Source organism: Dermacentor andersoni, chromosome 4 (genome assembly GCF_023375885.2).
Source record: "Dermacentor andersoni chromosome 4, qqDerAnde1_hic_scaffold, whole genome shotgun sequence".
NCBI lineage: Eukaryota > Metazoa > Arthropoda > Arachnida > Ixodida > Ixodidae > Dermacentor > Dermacentor andersoni.
Genome location: NC_092817.1, coordinates 104,837,550 through 104,855,289, shown reverse-complemented (window position 1 = coordinate 104,855,289; position 17,740 = coordinate 104,837,550). Strand labels below are relative to the sequence as shown.

The 17,740-nt window shown below is 45.7% G+C and overlaps 1 protein-coding gene across 1 annotated transcript in view; it reads right to left on the bottom strand.

The window, feature by feature from the left end:
* Nucleotides 1–17,740, bottom strand: part of LOC126536553 (gonadotropin-releasing hormone II receptor-like) — a 180,938-nt gene that overhangs the window by 34,336 nt on the left and 128,862 nt on the right. The window contains exon 2 of the mRNA XM_050183568.3: nucleotides 6,248–6,678. Coding sequence (XP_050039525.2) covers nucleotides 6,248–6,580 — 333 coding nt within the window. The 5' untranslated portion in view covers nucleotides 6,581–6,678. The remainder of the gene's footprint in view (nucleotides 1–6,247; nucleotides 6,679–17,740) is intronic.

Here is a 17,740-nt window from a genome sequence, read left to right as displayed (position 1 = left end):
CTGCGCGGATTCCGAGGAAGCGTAACGCGACGGGCGTCCGAAGCTCCCTTTTCACTGTGATGCGCGACCACTACTGTGGCGCTGGTGGTCCTCTCCGCTCCCGAACTCTGCGGAAGCCATGGGTGCCGGCAGCGTGGTTACTTTGCTTGCCTGCAAGGCCCCGCTCTGTGTCAACCACTGACAGCCATTACTCAAGTGTGCCGAACAATCTCGTCGAGACGCATGCCCCCTGCCCAGATTGCCCGCACGGTGTTTTTTGGACTTTTTTTGCAGCCGCCCATAGTGGGGCTTACAGTCGAGTGGTTGGTTTGGACCTCTATTCCTAGCCCGATGCGATATCCATTAGACTCGAGTTGGTCGAGTGGTTGGTTTGTACCTCTATTCCTAGCCCGATGCGATTTCCATTAGACCATGAACTGCCGAATCCCAGTGACCCAAGTTCGCGGAAAAACGGTTGGTGACAGAAAGACAAGCGCATAGATAGATAGATAGATAGATAGATAGATAGATAGATAGATAGATAGATAGATAGATAGATAGATAGATAGATAGATAGAGATAGATAGAGATAGATAGATAGATAGATAGATAGATAGATAGATAGATAGATAGATAGATAGATAGATAGATAGATAGATAGATAGATAGATAGATAGATAGATAGATAGATAGATAGATAGATAGATAGATAGATAGATAGATAGATAGCCGTCAAAAGTGCATGTAGTACCCTGAGAACGCAAACTGCAATAAACACGGCCCACCTGAATTCCTTGTTTCACACATTTATCTAATATAGGCGTTTGGCCTTGATGCCACACTAAGGAGGAGTACCTCATTTAGGCGCTCCGTTAGTCTCCGTTTTCAGAAGGTATTTAGTTGGAACGTCCCCCAGACTTTACATTTCCACTGCAGTTTTATGCCTCATTGTATGTGAAAGTCCTGTACAACGCTTTCCATTCACATGCCCGCACTACTGAATGTCCGGTTTGATTCTTTTCGATGAGCGAAAGGGTCGAGTAGCATCTTCCACCAAATTACTGTATTCATCTGCCATACGTTCATTATGGAGAGTGTTGCGGTCATAATGTTCACTCGTTGCAGATGTCAGCAATTGTGCATACACGTATGGGTAAATGTTACGAGACAATTTACTAAAGTGAATTAAATAATACTTTAGCACTCAAGCGCGCGCTTTTGTCGATGTAGTTGCTTGTCACAATGTGAAAGGTTTATAGAGTGACTTAGTGAAGACAACGCGTTTTTGTTTAGCACACAGCTTTACCACTAGCCCAAAAATTGGTAATAAATAAATGGTAGAAAGAAAGATCTATTCGGACCGATGATATCAGTCTTAGAGCTTCATACAACCGAAGCCTACAAGAAGTCCCAACGCCACGTATTTTTAATGGCAGAGGGCGAATTAGACGTCCTCGGTGGAAAGATGTGCGTAATGAAAACGCAGCCCCGACGCCAGCATTCTGACAAAATTGCTGGCGCGTACATTCCCTGCGGCGTTATATGGAGCAGATGGTGGCACAGGGATGAATTCTGGTTGATTTCCACCGTTGCATACTCATCGCGAACGGCAGAGGGAGAAGCGCTCCTACGGGATAGGCGAGTCACGCGCATAGCGTAGGGCGTAGAGGATGTCAGCTTCTAGAAGGCATCTTCCACTACCATAAAACTGTCTCCATTGAAGGCTGCATTGCGGGCGCCCTGAACCCCCGATGACCTTTAATTGTGGCGTTGCTACGAAATGCGCAACCTCTCGATAGAGAGCGGGATTGAACCAACGTACGTGTTCGCGCTTTCATAATAAAAGACGAAGATGCTGCCTTACGTCGTCGGCAAATGAGGAAAAAGTGCACGCCCGTATTATGGTTAAGTAGAAGCCCCCAACGGTAAAATTCGAGCTCATAGATCGCAAAAGCAGGAAAGTACCAAAGCGGCAGAGTCCTCAACTATGCAGCTCAATCGTGCTCTATGGCAAAAACTTGGAATATAAGCAAACGTGTTCAAAGAAAGTAAGCAAAGGCAGGACAGATGTTACGAAAAATGTTAGGCGAAACAGCGGCGGATGCAAAGCGAGTCCTTATACTTGTTTCTGGGTTATTTGTTTCATAATTGTTACAGCATAAAAGGAAGAGAAACGAAATCAAATAATGAAGGTCATGTCGTTGCTTCTTTCCTCCCAGGTCATTTTACACCCGAACCACGGTGGGGAAATGGTGGGTTCAATGAAATAATGAAGAAACACTGGGGCGGAACCACCTCACGATGAGCGTCGAAGGAAATGCGTTAACATTTAACCAATAGAGCGACACAACACATCGCGTCATCCCAAACGATTTATGTACGAGGCTTGAACTGCTGCGGGACTCCTCTTTCGCGCTTCCCTAACACTCGGTATCATCTAGCGCCGCTGCCGCGAAGCCTGCGCGTGCGGTCCTGAATTCATGGCGTGACGGAGCGCGAGAACGCTGAGAAATCCGTCATGCAGCAACCGGGCTTCTCTCTCGCACTTCTTTCTGGACACGATGCGCCATATAGTGGCAGTGCCGATAAGTCTGCGCGTGGTCTCTGAGACGAAAAGCGTGGCGCACCAGTGTCTGCGAACTCTGAAAAATGTTCCCTCACTTGGCGCGCACTCAGTGTGCGCCAAGTGAGGAAACTAGTGAGGAACGCCAAGTGAAGAGCAACACATACCCAGTGCATTCATGGCGCATCTAGCTAAAGCATTGGCGTGAAAGGCGTTCATTGAAAGCTGCACAGACCCAGTGAATTGGTGGTGCAGCCTGCTAATGCGGCATGTTTTGTCCTTGAGGAATCCTTGTGACGTGGGTTCGATTACGCTGAGCATCGGAGAAGTTTATGAGATCCTTTTTCGTCATTGCAGAGTGAAGCATTCCCAGTGTGATGTTTTTTTATTAGGGCGGCAGTCCGGGTCCTTCCCTAGGCAATGTGCGTTTTGTAGGCGCGCTTCCTAATATTATCTGTTTCTGTTTCCTGTAACGCGACGACGTCTGGTTGGTGTACGGTGCACAGATTAAGTAGATTTGGCGTTTACGATTTATTCCTCTGCAATACCACTCCAAAATGTCGAGAATTTTGGTCACTTTCTTCGTTGCTAGGTTGATGCAAAAAAGTTTATAAAGCTTATTGCCACAAGTATACCATCTTGGCTTCCCGGAGTTTCGCTCATCTTGGCTTCTCTGCCGGGGTATTTTGGATTTTGCGTTGCCTGTTTTTTGTCGTTTTCTACCATTGAGATGCGTTCGCACTGGCGATGAAAGTGCGTTGGCTCAGCTCAGTGCCCATCTGGGGAACTCCGCACAAAGTGTTTGTACGGCTACTTGGACGGTGGTTGCCACAAATTTGCTGATGGTGTCGTCAGCCTGAGCCACTTCAGCCCGGAGCTCCTTTCACTGTTCTGCCTTGCCTTCGGTTCGGGCCTTGTTTATCTTGCACTCTCTTCCCCATTCGAGGTCCTCTATCAGGCAGTATGTTCCCTCGGTGGCTTTGGTGTCGTGATCGGTTGCTGCTCTTTCTGCAATTGGTCAAAGAGTTGTTGGAGCTTCTTCTCCAGGGCTTGTTCCTGAGCTCTTCGGTCCATCTACTCCTGACATCTTTCTTGCTCTTCTAGACGCTTCATGAGCCCTTCATTCCGCTTCATCAGGTCGGGGTTTTGCCTTCTGAGGGACGAGCTAGTTTTCTCATACCTCGATTTCCCCTCTTGCGTCGGTAATGAGGGAAACAGGTCGGGTTTCGACTTGGGACTGGCTATCACTACAGTCCAGCTGATCTTCTGCTGTTATTTTCTTTGCTTAGGCGACAAGCAAGCTGCTGTTTTTGTACTCGATGATTTTCTTCGTTGCAGACCTCGACCTGAACTTCATTCGAGACCGAGACCGCGAACGCTACGAGTACTTGAACCAGGGTCTCAAGTTGCTTTTTTAAGCTGGTAACCTTCACTCTTGATATGAGCTGGGGTTGATAACTCTGCTGCTTTCATTTGTTTCATATTGCGAGGGCCTTGCCTTTCACTCCCTTGATATAGGTGGCTGTCGGACTCTTGATTGGGAGTGTTGGCTTGCGTCTTTTCCCGCACTTCTTGCTTGCCGTATCGTGAGGTACTCCGCATAGTTTGCACTGTAACTGGCAATCGTGGTCTGCTTGTGGGTTATGCAGCCGGTATTTGTTGCGGGTATTTCTGTCTGGGTTGGGGAATACGTCCCACCCATGGCCGATTTCTCCGCAGGCCTTGCAATAATTTACCGATCTGCGGTATGGGCGGCACCGTGTGTACGAGCTGACCACCTTCACATAAAAAGGGTCGTTCGGATCTTCAAAGGTCCGAACGTCCGACCACTCAGCCTGAGATAAAGTTAAGGAGCCGCTTTGTAATTTTAGAGCCGAACATTTTCAGTGGCACATACCTAGTTTACCCAAGTTGTTTTCGAAGACGTTCATTGAACAGCGGCATACAGCTACCAGCACATACCCAGTGACCCAAGTTAACACCAATGAGGTTCATTGCAGACCACCACAGACCAAGTTGCGCATCCCGTGCTCCATGTTGGCGTCAAATGGTTTTTTCGAACAGCAGTTCCTTCCCAGTTCCGCTTCTACACTGGCCCAAGTCGACGCAGAAGAGCTTCGTTGAGAAATGGCCCGCACGTACACATTAGCACATAATTAGCAACTCTAGTTCATCCATTGGTCGGTTTCGCGCCCAGCTACCTCAGCACAGCAGCCCGATGCGCTAACTATTCTACCAAGGACAGCCCAGTGATGCAAACGTAGAAGCATGGACGGACGGACGGACGGACGGACGGACGGACGGACGGACGGACGGACGGACGGACGGACAGACAGACAGACAGACAGACAGACAGACAGACAGACAGACAGACAGACAGACAGACAGACAGACAGACAGACAGACAGACAGACAGACAGACAGACAGACAGACAGACAGACAGACAGACAGACAGACAGACAGACAGACAGACAGACAGACAGACAGACAGACAGACAGACAGACAGACAGACAGACAGATAGATAGATAGATAGATAGATAGATAGATAGATGTCTATATACCAAATCTTTAGATCCCCTCAAATTATCCTTTAAAGAGAAGTCTGTGTGACATATTCGACACATTAAACGCGAGTTTTCAGCTTCGACTGCCTTTAATTTTTTTTAACATTTGCAACGCGGTATTTCATTTATCGTCCTGTTCACATAAAGGCTGATAAAAAGAGTATCGGTGACCTTTTCGGCTCTGAGCTCATTAACTGCGACAACAGAAGGCTGTCGCATCAGACACCGCCATCTTCTCAACAAATATTTTCTTATGTACATGCACGCCGTCGTCTTCGTTCACTTGAATGTTGCCTCCTGTGACCTCCGAATACATGCACAGACGTTACTTTTGTTTGCAGTGCGAGTGTGGCGCAAAAAATGTCAGTTATAGAAGTGCACACGGAAGGTGCGGACCTAGAATCGATATTTACTTGAGGAGCAGACAATTATTGCTTGATTAGAACACCAGAAAACGCGAAAGGTAAGAAATGCACAAAGTGCTAAAAAAAGGAAACCACTTTTCGGGTTTTCACGCCGAATAGGAACACAGGTGCCGTTAGAAACACTGTAGTGGGGAGACGGCGACTAATATAAAGGTGTCCCATAAATATAGGCTACGTTATGAATATTTGCCCTCCATATTAAAAAAAAATGACTGAAGACTCAGTGAGGCATGTTCCTGCGCCTGCAGCAATGTGGCATGCGCCCATAGACCTTCAGCAAACCCACAACATATTCAAAACAGGAGCTCGTCCGAATGTAAGGTGCGCTAACATAAAAAAAGGACTAGATTCGCGTTTCAAGCTAAAAATAATTCTTGGGTCAGTGTTGAAATAAGAAAACAACATCCATGTTTTCGAGTAGTGTTACGTTTGAAAGAGTTGCTACGTGTCTGTACTCATAGCTTTTTCAATACAGAATCACTGTTCCTGTTTCCGTTGGCGCGTCGTACAATACGCAGGCAAAACCGCTCCGAAGTTTTCATGACTTGACGATAAGAAGCGTCTTTTGGACACCTTTTTTTATTCAGCGTCTTTTTTACCTTTGTTCATCGCCTTTTGCACCGTTTTCCCATTTGCAGGGAAGTACACGAACGCCTATATTCTTTGAATAGGAAGTTCGTTAGCTGCTCTAATAACGAACTAAATTTCCTCACCTCGAATAGAATCTCCGACGTTTGTGTGAAGAGTCCCACGGCAAGGTCACCGACAGCAAGGTGCAGGATGAAGAGGTTGACGCGCGAAGACGAACGCATGGCGGCGCGTGGTCGCGCCAACACCGCCACGATGGCTGCGTTTCCGGCCAACGTGAAGAACATTATGACCGACAGTGTGACCACGCGCTGGACCAGAGGACCGTCCCACACTGCTGAGTCCGGGAAGACCACTACGGCGGTTGCGTTTGTGGAGTCATTGTTGGTGGGAGACGCCAGCGCTCCTGACAGAGGCACGCCGCCTAAGCCGCGCTCACCGCATCCCCGGCTTGACATTTCGACCAAATGGCCAGGACAGGAGCCCTGCTGGCGCTAGTGCGAACAGCTCGGTGGTCTCATCATCCTGACGTGTTTGGCATGACGAATGGGAAATTCTGCAAGAAAAAAGGCAACACAGAAGAGAGAAATGAAGGAAAACAGTAACTGAACGTAAGTACAAGAAGAAAAACACCGCTCTGTACAGATGATTAACCAGCTAAGCTGAAACGTAGCCCCGGTGTTTATCACTGCGTTAATCCCGATGATTCATTAAACGACGGCTTGGTAGGCTGACGGATCGTCGGTACGCAGTTGCTGCTTGCTCTCGGCTACGCAACCCTGTTCTTGTGCCCCGGCTGCAGCATCGCCACGGCGTAGACGAGCTCGTTCCCCGGTTGTGCTCGCGGCATTGCTGATCGAAGGCTGCCTGCTCCTCAGGGGTACGTATGACGAGTGACCTACCCATTTTGAAGCCGCAGAGAAACTGCTGCGTGAGCGCTCGGTTGCGACGGAGAGCAACGACGTCCCTACTGGCGCAGCCAATCTCGCGCCTCCTTTTCTCTTCTTTTTTGCACATGCGCATAGGGCTGCGCCAGAGGAGTTTTCTCGTACAGGCTGCAGACGGACGGGCGGATCGGCTAGCCATATACAGTTTCGCTGGAAAAAGACAACTGTGTGTTCGTGCACAGCGCTATGAGTGCTGAGTCATGTGCAATAATCTACACGCCGCGTAAAGCCCGATACAAAATGGACCCTTATCTCTTCTACGTATATAGATATGTTAAGGACGTTCCCATGACAAGTATACATTCTCTAAAGCAATCGACAAAGGGCGACGTAGTTAAAATGACTGTGAGGCCACCCTTCGTATGCATAAAAGGCAGATGCTGCGCGCACAGGTTAATTTTTGAAAATGAGCTGAACTTTTCTGGCAACCGATCATTGAACGAAGCGCCATTATTAAAATTCCCACGTGTAAGCATTCTCTACATCAGAACGCTTAAACTTAGCTAAGTTCAGCTGAAGAATGTAGTCAGGTGCTACAAATGCACAAGCCCGTCTCCTAAAATTAGGCGTATTGTGAACAAAGGAAACATTCGGCAATCACCATCTCAGGCTGAAAACACTTGAGAAAATCGAGTATAAAAACTATCTTCAATGAAAACTCGTGTGCTTAAAGTACTGGTTTTATGCGCCGTTCTACTGAGAAGCTCACAAGCAGATACGCTGCAGTTCTCCAGTATGCCGGTAAAAAGAGCCGGTCAACCTCCAAGGCGACAAAGGTGTGGAGACCCGAACTGCAACGATCGCAACGTTGAAGTGCCTATTGAAGATCAACGGATTCTCCGCATGTTGAGCCAAGCATTAACTGTTCACATCATCGCACTGTTTTAAGGAACGAAGCTGAATCTTGCAGCACTGGCATGTTCTCAAAAGGGGGAGGAGGACGATTGTTCCTTGTTGCAGTTTGTTCTAGCCTTTCAAAATCTGCCGGCCGTTGCTACTAATAATTGGTTGCAAAATCTGGTGACCTTCACAGCGCATAATCGGAAGACTAATAGCGAGGATCCCTTGCAACCGGGGACGAACACGCTACATGTAATCGATTTCCCCTTATCCTACCAGGCCTCCCACACGGCTCCTGATTCGCGCTAACGAGCGGATGCTAAACGTTTGATCTTCCTATGACTTAAATGTTTCGTGGTGAACCGCATGACATGGGTATTTCATTCAATAAACCCAACCAGCAGCAATGACTGGCTCTTCCTCTAAAACCTAAAGGATGACAGGAATTCCGTGATGAACTAAACATTAGCCTCAGCTAGTAGCGAAAGAATACATATTCTTTCGCAAGTCAAAGCAAAATAGAAACAAATACATTTTCACTGCCTCGCCGCATGCTCAAATCATGGTATTAGAAAAACCCAAGGATGATGGCGTGTTTCGAAATCATGAGTGGTCTCACAGTGCTCGCTCGCACGCACCCAGCCGATCATTGAGCTGACTGGTTGTTTTCACTGGAAGTACCAAGAGCGCTTCATCGAAGATCCTGAGCAAACTTATATTTTCCGTTACTATACTGCCTATATTGCTCTAAAAGGAGCTTAGAATGATGCTACTATATCAACCTAGTTTTGCGACACCATTTCATAAACTGGTAATGAAGTGGGGCTAAAAGGAACTCAAGCAATCTAAACAATAGGGTGTAGCAGTCTTCATAATAAAGATGTCGTGGTTGAGAAAGCAGCGATTTCTCAATGTGGCATCTGCAGCGCATAACTGCCTAAGGCTTTCGTTCTTGTGACGCCGGTTCTCAGCAAGAAAGTTTCTTAGTGCCACCGAGTACCGGTTTCTCAGAATGGCGCCTCTTATGTTTTTTTTTTATTCTCTACTTTCACATGAAAGACGCTGTGAGTTTTCATCTACCCATCCTGCAAGTGTTTCGCCAGTTGTTTGCAAAGGCATGGGTGTGCAAAGCAGTGCTTTGCACACCCACGCCTTTTCTGAGGTGGTCTGCATTGAGATGTTTTTAATTGGCGATAGTGTTGAATTGAGGCTTTCAGAATGCGTGCTGTGATGCTTGCGACCTTTGGGTCTCTCTCTACTACAGACATTGAAGCACTTATGCAGTGGTCCACTTTTTAATGTGAAATGCTTTCTTTAATAAGGCCTAGAAAGTTTACCAGAACTGCTTCCCTTTGGGTCAGTTATCTGCCAAGGTGGACGCCATTTGCAAGAAAAAATGAGGCAATGTTTTCACTAACCAACTACATTATTTAGTTTTCAAATTAGAAAATTGTTTATGTGGGAACGTTGAAAGTAATTGTTATGAAAGCATAGCCTGATGTCCCTACATTTTAATATAGACAAGCACACCGAAATACCTGCCGTCAAATTATTCCTGATACGTACTCGATTAGGCACGTGGCACCACAAAGCACTGCCCGCCATCCAACCCATATGGGACGTCGAAGGCTCATGTAAAATGAGGCTGCCGTTGTGGTTCCTTCTTCCTAAGATCTCATGCCCGATTGGTGCTTCTCGAAGTTCTTCTCAAAGGGGTGCTTCTAAATGTCACTTTAGTAGCAGGCGCGAGATAGACCGCCTTATGGCACGGTACGGCGAAACATTATTTTACGTCGCCTATGCTACGTCTCCAGGGAGTTTTCCTTTTCATCTGTTTCTGTTTTTTCTACCCGGAATTGCGGGAAGGGTAACGGGAAATAAAGATAGAAAGAATATCGTAGAGACTAAGCTAAGGCGCGAAAAAAAAGAGAAATAAAGGAGGTGGGGAACGTCTTCAAGAACTGTGACATCTCTAATAGGCCACCTTGAAGTAAAAACATCAAGAGTGCATTGACGGACTTGGGTTGTGACGACTGTATAGGGCGACGTTCTAGGGCTGTCTCCTCCGAAAGCGGCTGGTCTTCAAGACGGGTCGGCGCGTTCGCGAGTGGCTGACTGCGTGCCCTGTACCGACAACAACGGCAAAGAACACGCCCAATAGTTCCATTGCTGCCGCAGTAGCCACAAACAATCCCTACGTTCCCTTTTAATGCGCAAAACTAATTATATTTGAAAAGTGACGCCAAATAAGGCACAGTTGGGCAAACTACAGTTATCTCTGCCTGATATTGTCCAGATGGAGAATAAAGTCGAAGACAGGGGTCCAGTCCACGCGTAGGTGTGTGCTGGAAGCTATCCCGCAAGGATTTTGGAGCATCATTCGCGAGCACTATTAGTTTCACGGCTGCATAAGTTCTTCACCGTGGGCTCGGTTTCTGCATGTTCTTCTCATGAGCAGATCGAGTAGCTTCATAGGCACGTTCGTTGCCAATTATGCCACAGTGACTAGGGTGCCACTGAAATGTGACGTCATGCCCTTGCTCGAAGAGGCGACGAAGGAGCTCTCGGGTTTCTAGAGCTAGTTAATCGTAGGGTTTACGCGTAGTTCCCAAAGCCAGCAGCGTATAGAGCTGCCTTGGAGCCCCTGAAAACAGTTCATTTTCGAGATGGTGCCAGCAAGCTCCACGGCTGCCGAAGTCGTCTGGTGAGATGTCTTGAACTTTACGACAGTGAATCTCGCAGGGAAAATCGCTGATACCGCAGAGTCACCCGCAGTGCTTGAGCCATCAGTGTAATGATGGGCGTGATTGTTGTAAGAAGCAATTTATGCTATTTAGAAAAAGAACCGGAGCTATTTGTTAGGATACACAGAAATTTACAGGCGTGTTTTAGTTTTGTGAACTCGTATTACGAATAATGAATAGAGAACAGCTTTAAACTTCTCCTAGTAGAAGCTTCGGAAGAGGAAGAGGACAAGTCATAGCTGTCGACAAACGAGCAGAATAATACGCACATACGCACATTCTTTTTTAAGCTAATGAATGGCCACAACCATACTGATACCTCACACATCTTAACACCTTTAACTGGATATGCTACCCGTCATAAAGACTCCCTAACAGTAACCCCGTTAACAACGCACAACAACTGCTTAAAATACTCTTATTTTACAAGAACAATAGTTGATTGGAATAAACTTCCTGATGAAGTCGTTACACAAAATTCTTTATCCTGTTTTCAGGCACACCTGCACTCATGAATCAACCGCCCATACTTTATTTGCTCCTTTCTTCATGCATTTTGTCCATTTGACATCTTGAATTCAAGCGTCGGCATGACTGCTTCAGCTGTATGTTTGTATGACTGTACTTGTGTGTTCCCACCCTGCTAAGATCTTGTAAAAGATCGCAGTATCTATAAATAAATAAATAAATAAATAAATAAATAAGTAAAGAAAGAAAGAAAGAAAGAAAGAAAGAAAGAAAGAAAGAAAGAAAGAAAGAAGAATATTCATTGACGACCAGCACGAATCGAGTTGTGCATACCCCGTACTCCAAGTTCGCGTCAAAGAGTTTCTTTGAACGATGGTACCTACCCAGTCATGCATCTACAGCGACCCATGTCGGAGTGAAACAGGTTCGTTAAAGAGCGGCACCTACGAACACACTGGCGCATACTCGGCTACATCTGTTGGTCCACTGGTTGGTTTAGAACCCTGTTACCTCAGCACAGCAGCCCGATGCGCTAAACATACTACCATGGACGACCCAGTGATCCAGATAGGCAGGGAAACTGTTAAATGCATATAGACATATCCCGAACAAAGTACTTGGAATTGTCATAAGAATGCTAACGCAATAAATATATTTTATCGTTAGTTTTACAGCATTGTATAAACTATGGCCGCTGTTTTCATGCTTTCCACGCATACATAAGATGAATCTCTATGCGAGAAGTCTTCTGCAGGTGTCACGAATGCCTTCGGACGATGGCGATTGCCGCCGTGGTAGTGATGATGCACGATGGGCGTACCGAAAGTAAGTTTCGTCATTTCTTTTTCTTTTGAAAGAGAAGATGATGCACCAGGTGAAACAACAATCGCCATAAGAATCCACGCTCGCTGCTGGTTCAACGACGGAAGGAGCGTCGGCGGAGGAGGAATGACGCACGCGCAGAACGCCGAAGAAGAGAGAGCGGCAGCAGACCGGCGGGCCCGAGGTCGTTCGAGTACAAATCAAGATGGAAGGCAGACGTGTGCTGACAACGTGGCCGCTGATAAATGTGCGTGTTGTTATCCGGTATGAATGGGCACCTGTTTCCTGCATTGAAAGCCTCCCTCTCGGGAAGTCACTTCCAAAAGAATGCTGAGGTGGAGCAGGCTGTGCGGCAATTCTTTGCATGGCAGGGCACCGAGTTTTATATACCAGATCAGTTTCTTGAAACACATTGCACGCTACGTGAAATGTCTCAATGTCGGTGGCGACTATGTGGGAAAATAGTGCAAGGTGTATAGTTTATGATGTCATCGCGTATGTTTTGTTTTTTTATTGCAATAAACTTTCCGTGTGAAAATAAATTATGAAACTTACTTTCGGATCGTCCCTCCTATTTAGCTATTATGTACAATAATGAACTAAGGTAACGGACTTAGGCGAGTGCATGTGGAAAAGTATGCCAGCGCCCCCTGGCTCCACGCCGCTCAAGCTTGGGTGATGTCAATGCCGGCGCAGTACGCCTGTGCCAACGTTATTTAGACAAATAATATAGGAACGCACGTGCGTTCTGCTCATGCGATCATGTGCAGGGGGAGGGGAGAGGGTATTTCTTCTGCATCTGTGTAACTTTTTTCTATGCTTGAACAAAATTAGGTAAACCATCGTTACTGAAATACGTGAAAGAATGATGTTTGATAAAATTGGCTAAATTTATCCCTGTTACCCTGTTGTTGTATTTTCCTTTTTGTTTTTGTCAGCTGGTTTTGTAATTCATGTTGAGTCCTACACAACGCCTAACGGAGAAAGCGAGAGGTTATAGAAAGGTTTCGCATCACCATTATTAGAGTGGATTCTGCAAGGAAGCGCTTTATCGACCGATGGCGCGAATACTGCTGTCACAGAAAGAACAGCATATTCAGTCCGCTCTACGCCTCGGTGCGCTGGGATCAAACACAACATAAAAATTTAGCAAATGCCAGTGCATGAAGCCCAGAAGCGCGCATCCCTATCGCCTTTTAACCACAGTGTGCAGGCGACGAAGGACTCCTGTTTATACAGGGTCGCAGAAATAAGATTAGAAAACAAAAAGTTCCTTTGTTTACTCTACTAAAGCTTTCCGAAACTTTCTTGGGGGCATGATTTTAGAAAGCACTTAGGCGATGCTTGTCTTTTGGCTATTGTGATTTGCTTACGCGGAACGGCTTCCGCCTCTTCGACACACACACAAAAAAAAAAGAGAGATACGCCAAACCGCAAAGTAGTCGCCTGTATGTGACGCCGTAAAGAAACATACTTTTTTCTTTTGTCGCAGAGACGGTTTAACCTGTGCGGTATTGAACGTCGCAGTCAAACTATCAACAACAATGGTTGCTGGGAGATTTCATGGAGTGACAGCTGCATATGGTACGTACAACACTTGTCGTCTGCCCGACTGCCTCTATTCTTTACTTTCTACCTGCCTGCACACCTGCCTGCGAGTCCGTGGCGAGGCTAAGCGGTTGTCAACCCAAAGGCTCGATTTTGCTCTGTGAGGCATGCGCTTTGGGGCATGGTCATGTCATCAGCTAGCGTTGTCATATCTCTAAATCATGCATACCCCCTTACTTAGCATACTTTCTGAGAACGCTGAACTGAAAAACTACATCTAAAGCTTAGTATGGTACAAAAATTGGGGCTAGCTAATATGACATCATAATATTTGCTCTCAGTAGGAACTTCAGAAACACTATGAAGACTAAGACAGGGCTTTACTACTGCGTGTAAAGTTACGCAAGCACTACTGACTTTCACCATTTGTATTGTTTGGCAATTCTTGTTTAAAATGTTTGGCACACTCAACTTTGCATGTCTCGCGTGCTGAGTCCCGCTTTTGCCAGTTATCTCTGTGTGCATGTTTCACGTCATCTATGCATTTTTTTTTCAAGTGAGTCCATGTTCATCTTTACAGCATTACGGCCTCAGTATACGTTCATGCATCGGGACTTCGCATAGGGTGTGGAGCAACTTGTCATCGCATTTGTCTCGTTATGTTTTAGCGTGTCTTGGATTAGGCAGGCTTCATTTACTCTTTGAGATTGAAAATAATCTCAATTCCATTTGAAAAGGCCTTGAAATATGAAGTCCCCTTGCACTATTTTAAATCAATTTTTGTACAAAGCAATACTCGGGCCGTATTTGGGAAGGTAGTTGGTCCTTACTAAAGGGTCTTTACTTTTGAGGCTCCTTAAGCCAAAACTTCTACTGCAACCGATGCCACGAGTGAAATGATGCAGTGCCCCCCGCGAGAGCTTAGCGATGCCATTTCTTTCGGTACATTTGCTTTGCTGCTATATAGGACACTAGCCGACTGCGAATAGGGAGAACTACTGGCTAAACAAGGTGGCATTGTCGCGGTAATGTTGATTTGTTGGCACCGAGGTGGTCGATGCTTTTAACGCTGTTTTCCGCCAACCAATTCACTCTCCATGATTCTTTTGTCGTGAGTATGGCATCGCTGATGGTTATCATCATCATTGTGAGGCGTCACCGACGATGTTTTCACGAGCATGTCAACGAAGAATTGTGCGCAGACATGTCGCCGTACTGTCAAGAAGGAATTATATGCAATGCACCTAATGCAACCCCTGCCAACTGCAGTATTTTATTTCTGAGATTGCTGCTTCAAATTAATGCATTGTTATACTGCCGCACCCCTCCTTTTTAACAAACCGCTAGGTTCTTCTACAGTTCTCCTGTAGACGGTGAATGCAATCAAACATCACACTTATGTGCCAACGATGCACATAATGTAATGCTCGCCCGCTGCACCATAGGTGGTTCTGTCCTCCGAAATACGTGCACAGATGTCACCTCTTTCACAGTCTATGTAGAACGCAAAGCATTGTACGAATTGCGCAGTTCTGTTCTTACGTTCACAGGTTTGCGCACTGAGCTGCAATATGCACATTGGTTCAATGATACGAGTTCAAATCTTGGTGTAGATGACTGAGGAGAACTTTTGTTCCCACAGTGGCAATGGCAATTAGTGATTAAAATTCTGGCCAATCAATTATACACATATAGAATATACATTGTCAATAAATATTTTATAAACAGGTGTTTTACCTCCCAGCTTTCAGAAAACTCCGGCTCTAGAACGCCCATGAATATGTTTGCACATGCTGATGCCAATTTTTTTCGCGATTGATGCTGCCCTGATGAACACGAAGTGCTTGTCACTGAATTTGAAAGCTTTCTATAAAATAAACAGTTAGTAAATATAATGACAGCTACCGTAAGCATGCTGCCACACTGTCATAAGCCACCACGCGAGCTCATAGATGTCTCGCCCTGACGCTGCAATTTTTTTTTTTGTCGCTTATACTGCAGCGTAACCTGATCTTTTACCATCCTGGAGGGATAGCTGGGCAAGAAAAATAATGAGGCCGAGCCTGCTTGTTAGGACGCACATAAATATTCTTGGGACGAAAAAGAGAAGGAAACGGCAAGAGATGCCTCCAATTTTCTTTTTCGCCAGGAGGGCTATCAGATTTCCTATGGAGTAAGAAGAAGAAAGTGTACTGGGTACTGTTTCCACAAGACGGGAGGGCACCTACGGATTTCTCCGGGCATCGCCATGAGCTATTCTCCAGAGCGAAAAAACAAAAAACAAACAAAATTCGTGGGCCGCAACATTCACAAGGGTACAGATCACCAGGGACGATGTTTAGGTTCCTTACATGGGCTGCATACACGGACTACATACATTATGAAATCATACATATATATTTTTTTAAATTTGAATCCACACTACGTCGACATAAGCGCCGCCGCGGTCACCGCACTTCCCACGTATTGCTGCAGCTGCACTGGCATCGTCGACGTGCGCGACGTTATAACCACATGAGCTCAGGTCATGGGCATAGGCGCCGTCGATACACTATTTCCCCCTGTCATATATATATATATATATATATATATATATATATATATAGGCGAAGCAGGTTGAGGCAGGTGAAGTAGGCCCGAATAGAAACGGATAAGTTTGGCGTTGTAAGAGAAACAGTATATATATATATATATATATATATATATATATATATATACATACATATATTTATATATATAGGTGTTATTATCATATTCTTGCATGTCCAATTTTGGATTCTCATTGTTAGAGTCGGAATAAAGATTTCGGCAACGCCAAGAACTTCTAAAATAGTTCTTAAATAGGCTTGAGGTAAACAGCTCCTTTGTAAAAGAAAGCAGATGTTACACGACGATGACTTGTGGGACAAGATAGTTTCTCTCGTACTTTGCCGCGCACAGAATTCGTAGCCAATTGCGATAATACGATATTTAGCAAATTGATGGGTTACCACGACGTGAACTGACCATGATGTACCGTATGTGGCTGGCGTTGCATTTACGAAATCACATGCCTCCCTTATTTGAATGGCCAACAGCTCGATGTGCGAAAAATGCAGCAGCGGTGAGACACTCACACACATTTTCTGTGTCTGCCCGTAAAAATGTGCCTGGAGACAAGTGACGTGCAGAGTGCTGGACCAACTGGACAAATCCTCCACTATCAGAACTAAAAGCCTTAGGTCAATGCTCCCAATGAACATCCGCGCTGAAGGCCTTACTCGCGTTATTAAGGTTCCCTTCCCGATAAACTTCAAGAACGCCGCCCCTTACTGCTCTATAGTGTACGCGGCTTGCGGACGCTCGTCTTTCTTTATCTCTTTCTCTATTTCTCTCCCCCTTCCAATCTCTTTCTTTTTATCCCCCTAATCCCTCTCCCCCTGCAGGGTAAAAAATTAAATTATGCGGTTTTACGTGCCAGAACCACTTTCTGATTATGAGGCACGCCGTAGTGGAGGACTCCGGAAATTTCGGCCACCTGGGGTTCTTTAACGCGCACCTAAATCTAAGCACATGGGTGTTTTCGCATTTCGCCCCCATCGAAATGCGGCCGCCGGGGCCGGGATTCGAACCCGCCACCTCGTGTTCAGCAGCCCAACACCATAGCCACTGGACAACCACGGCGGGTCCACGTGCCGGGTAGCGGATCGGAATTATCCCGAGTTAACCTTTCTGCATTTCTATGCATGATCTTTCTCCCTTTTAGCAAATTGATGTAAACTAATCCATCGACGTGCCATATTATACATATTCGTATTTGTAGATAGGTATGAGGTATGTAGATATATCCCCGGCTTTCTTAAACAACAGATCTTATTTAGACATCATTTGGCTGAGCGTATCGAATACACTTCAAGGAGTGCCATCACTATTATGCAATTATTGATAAAGGGGCACTAAAGGCAAATAAGTAAGTCGCGCTAATACAGCAGAGCAATGCTCGAGAACGTATAAGACGCCAGAATTATCGCAACAGAGATTTACTAATTTAAAAATGATGTATATGCAGCGTAGGATTTCAGACCCACCCACGACCTACTTGTACTAGGCTGATGTGCTAGGCAGTCCTTATTATAATTCCGCCACTAGTACTGAAAGACTCATAATATAAAGATTGTTACATTACATTCTAAAGCTGAAGAAAATGCTACTAGCCCAGTTCTATTAGATATGGTTACACTGCAGAAGTCACATATATTTACAATATTTA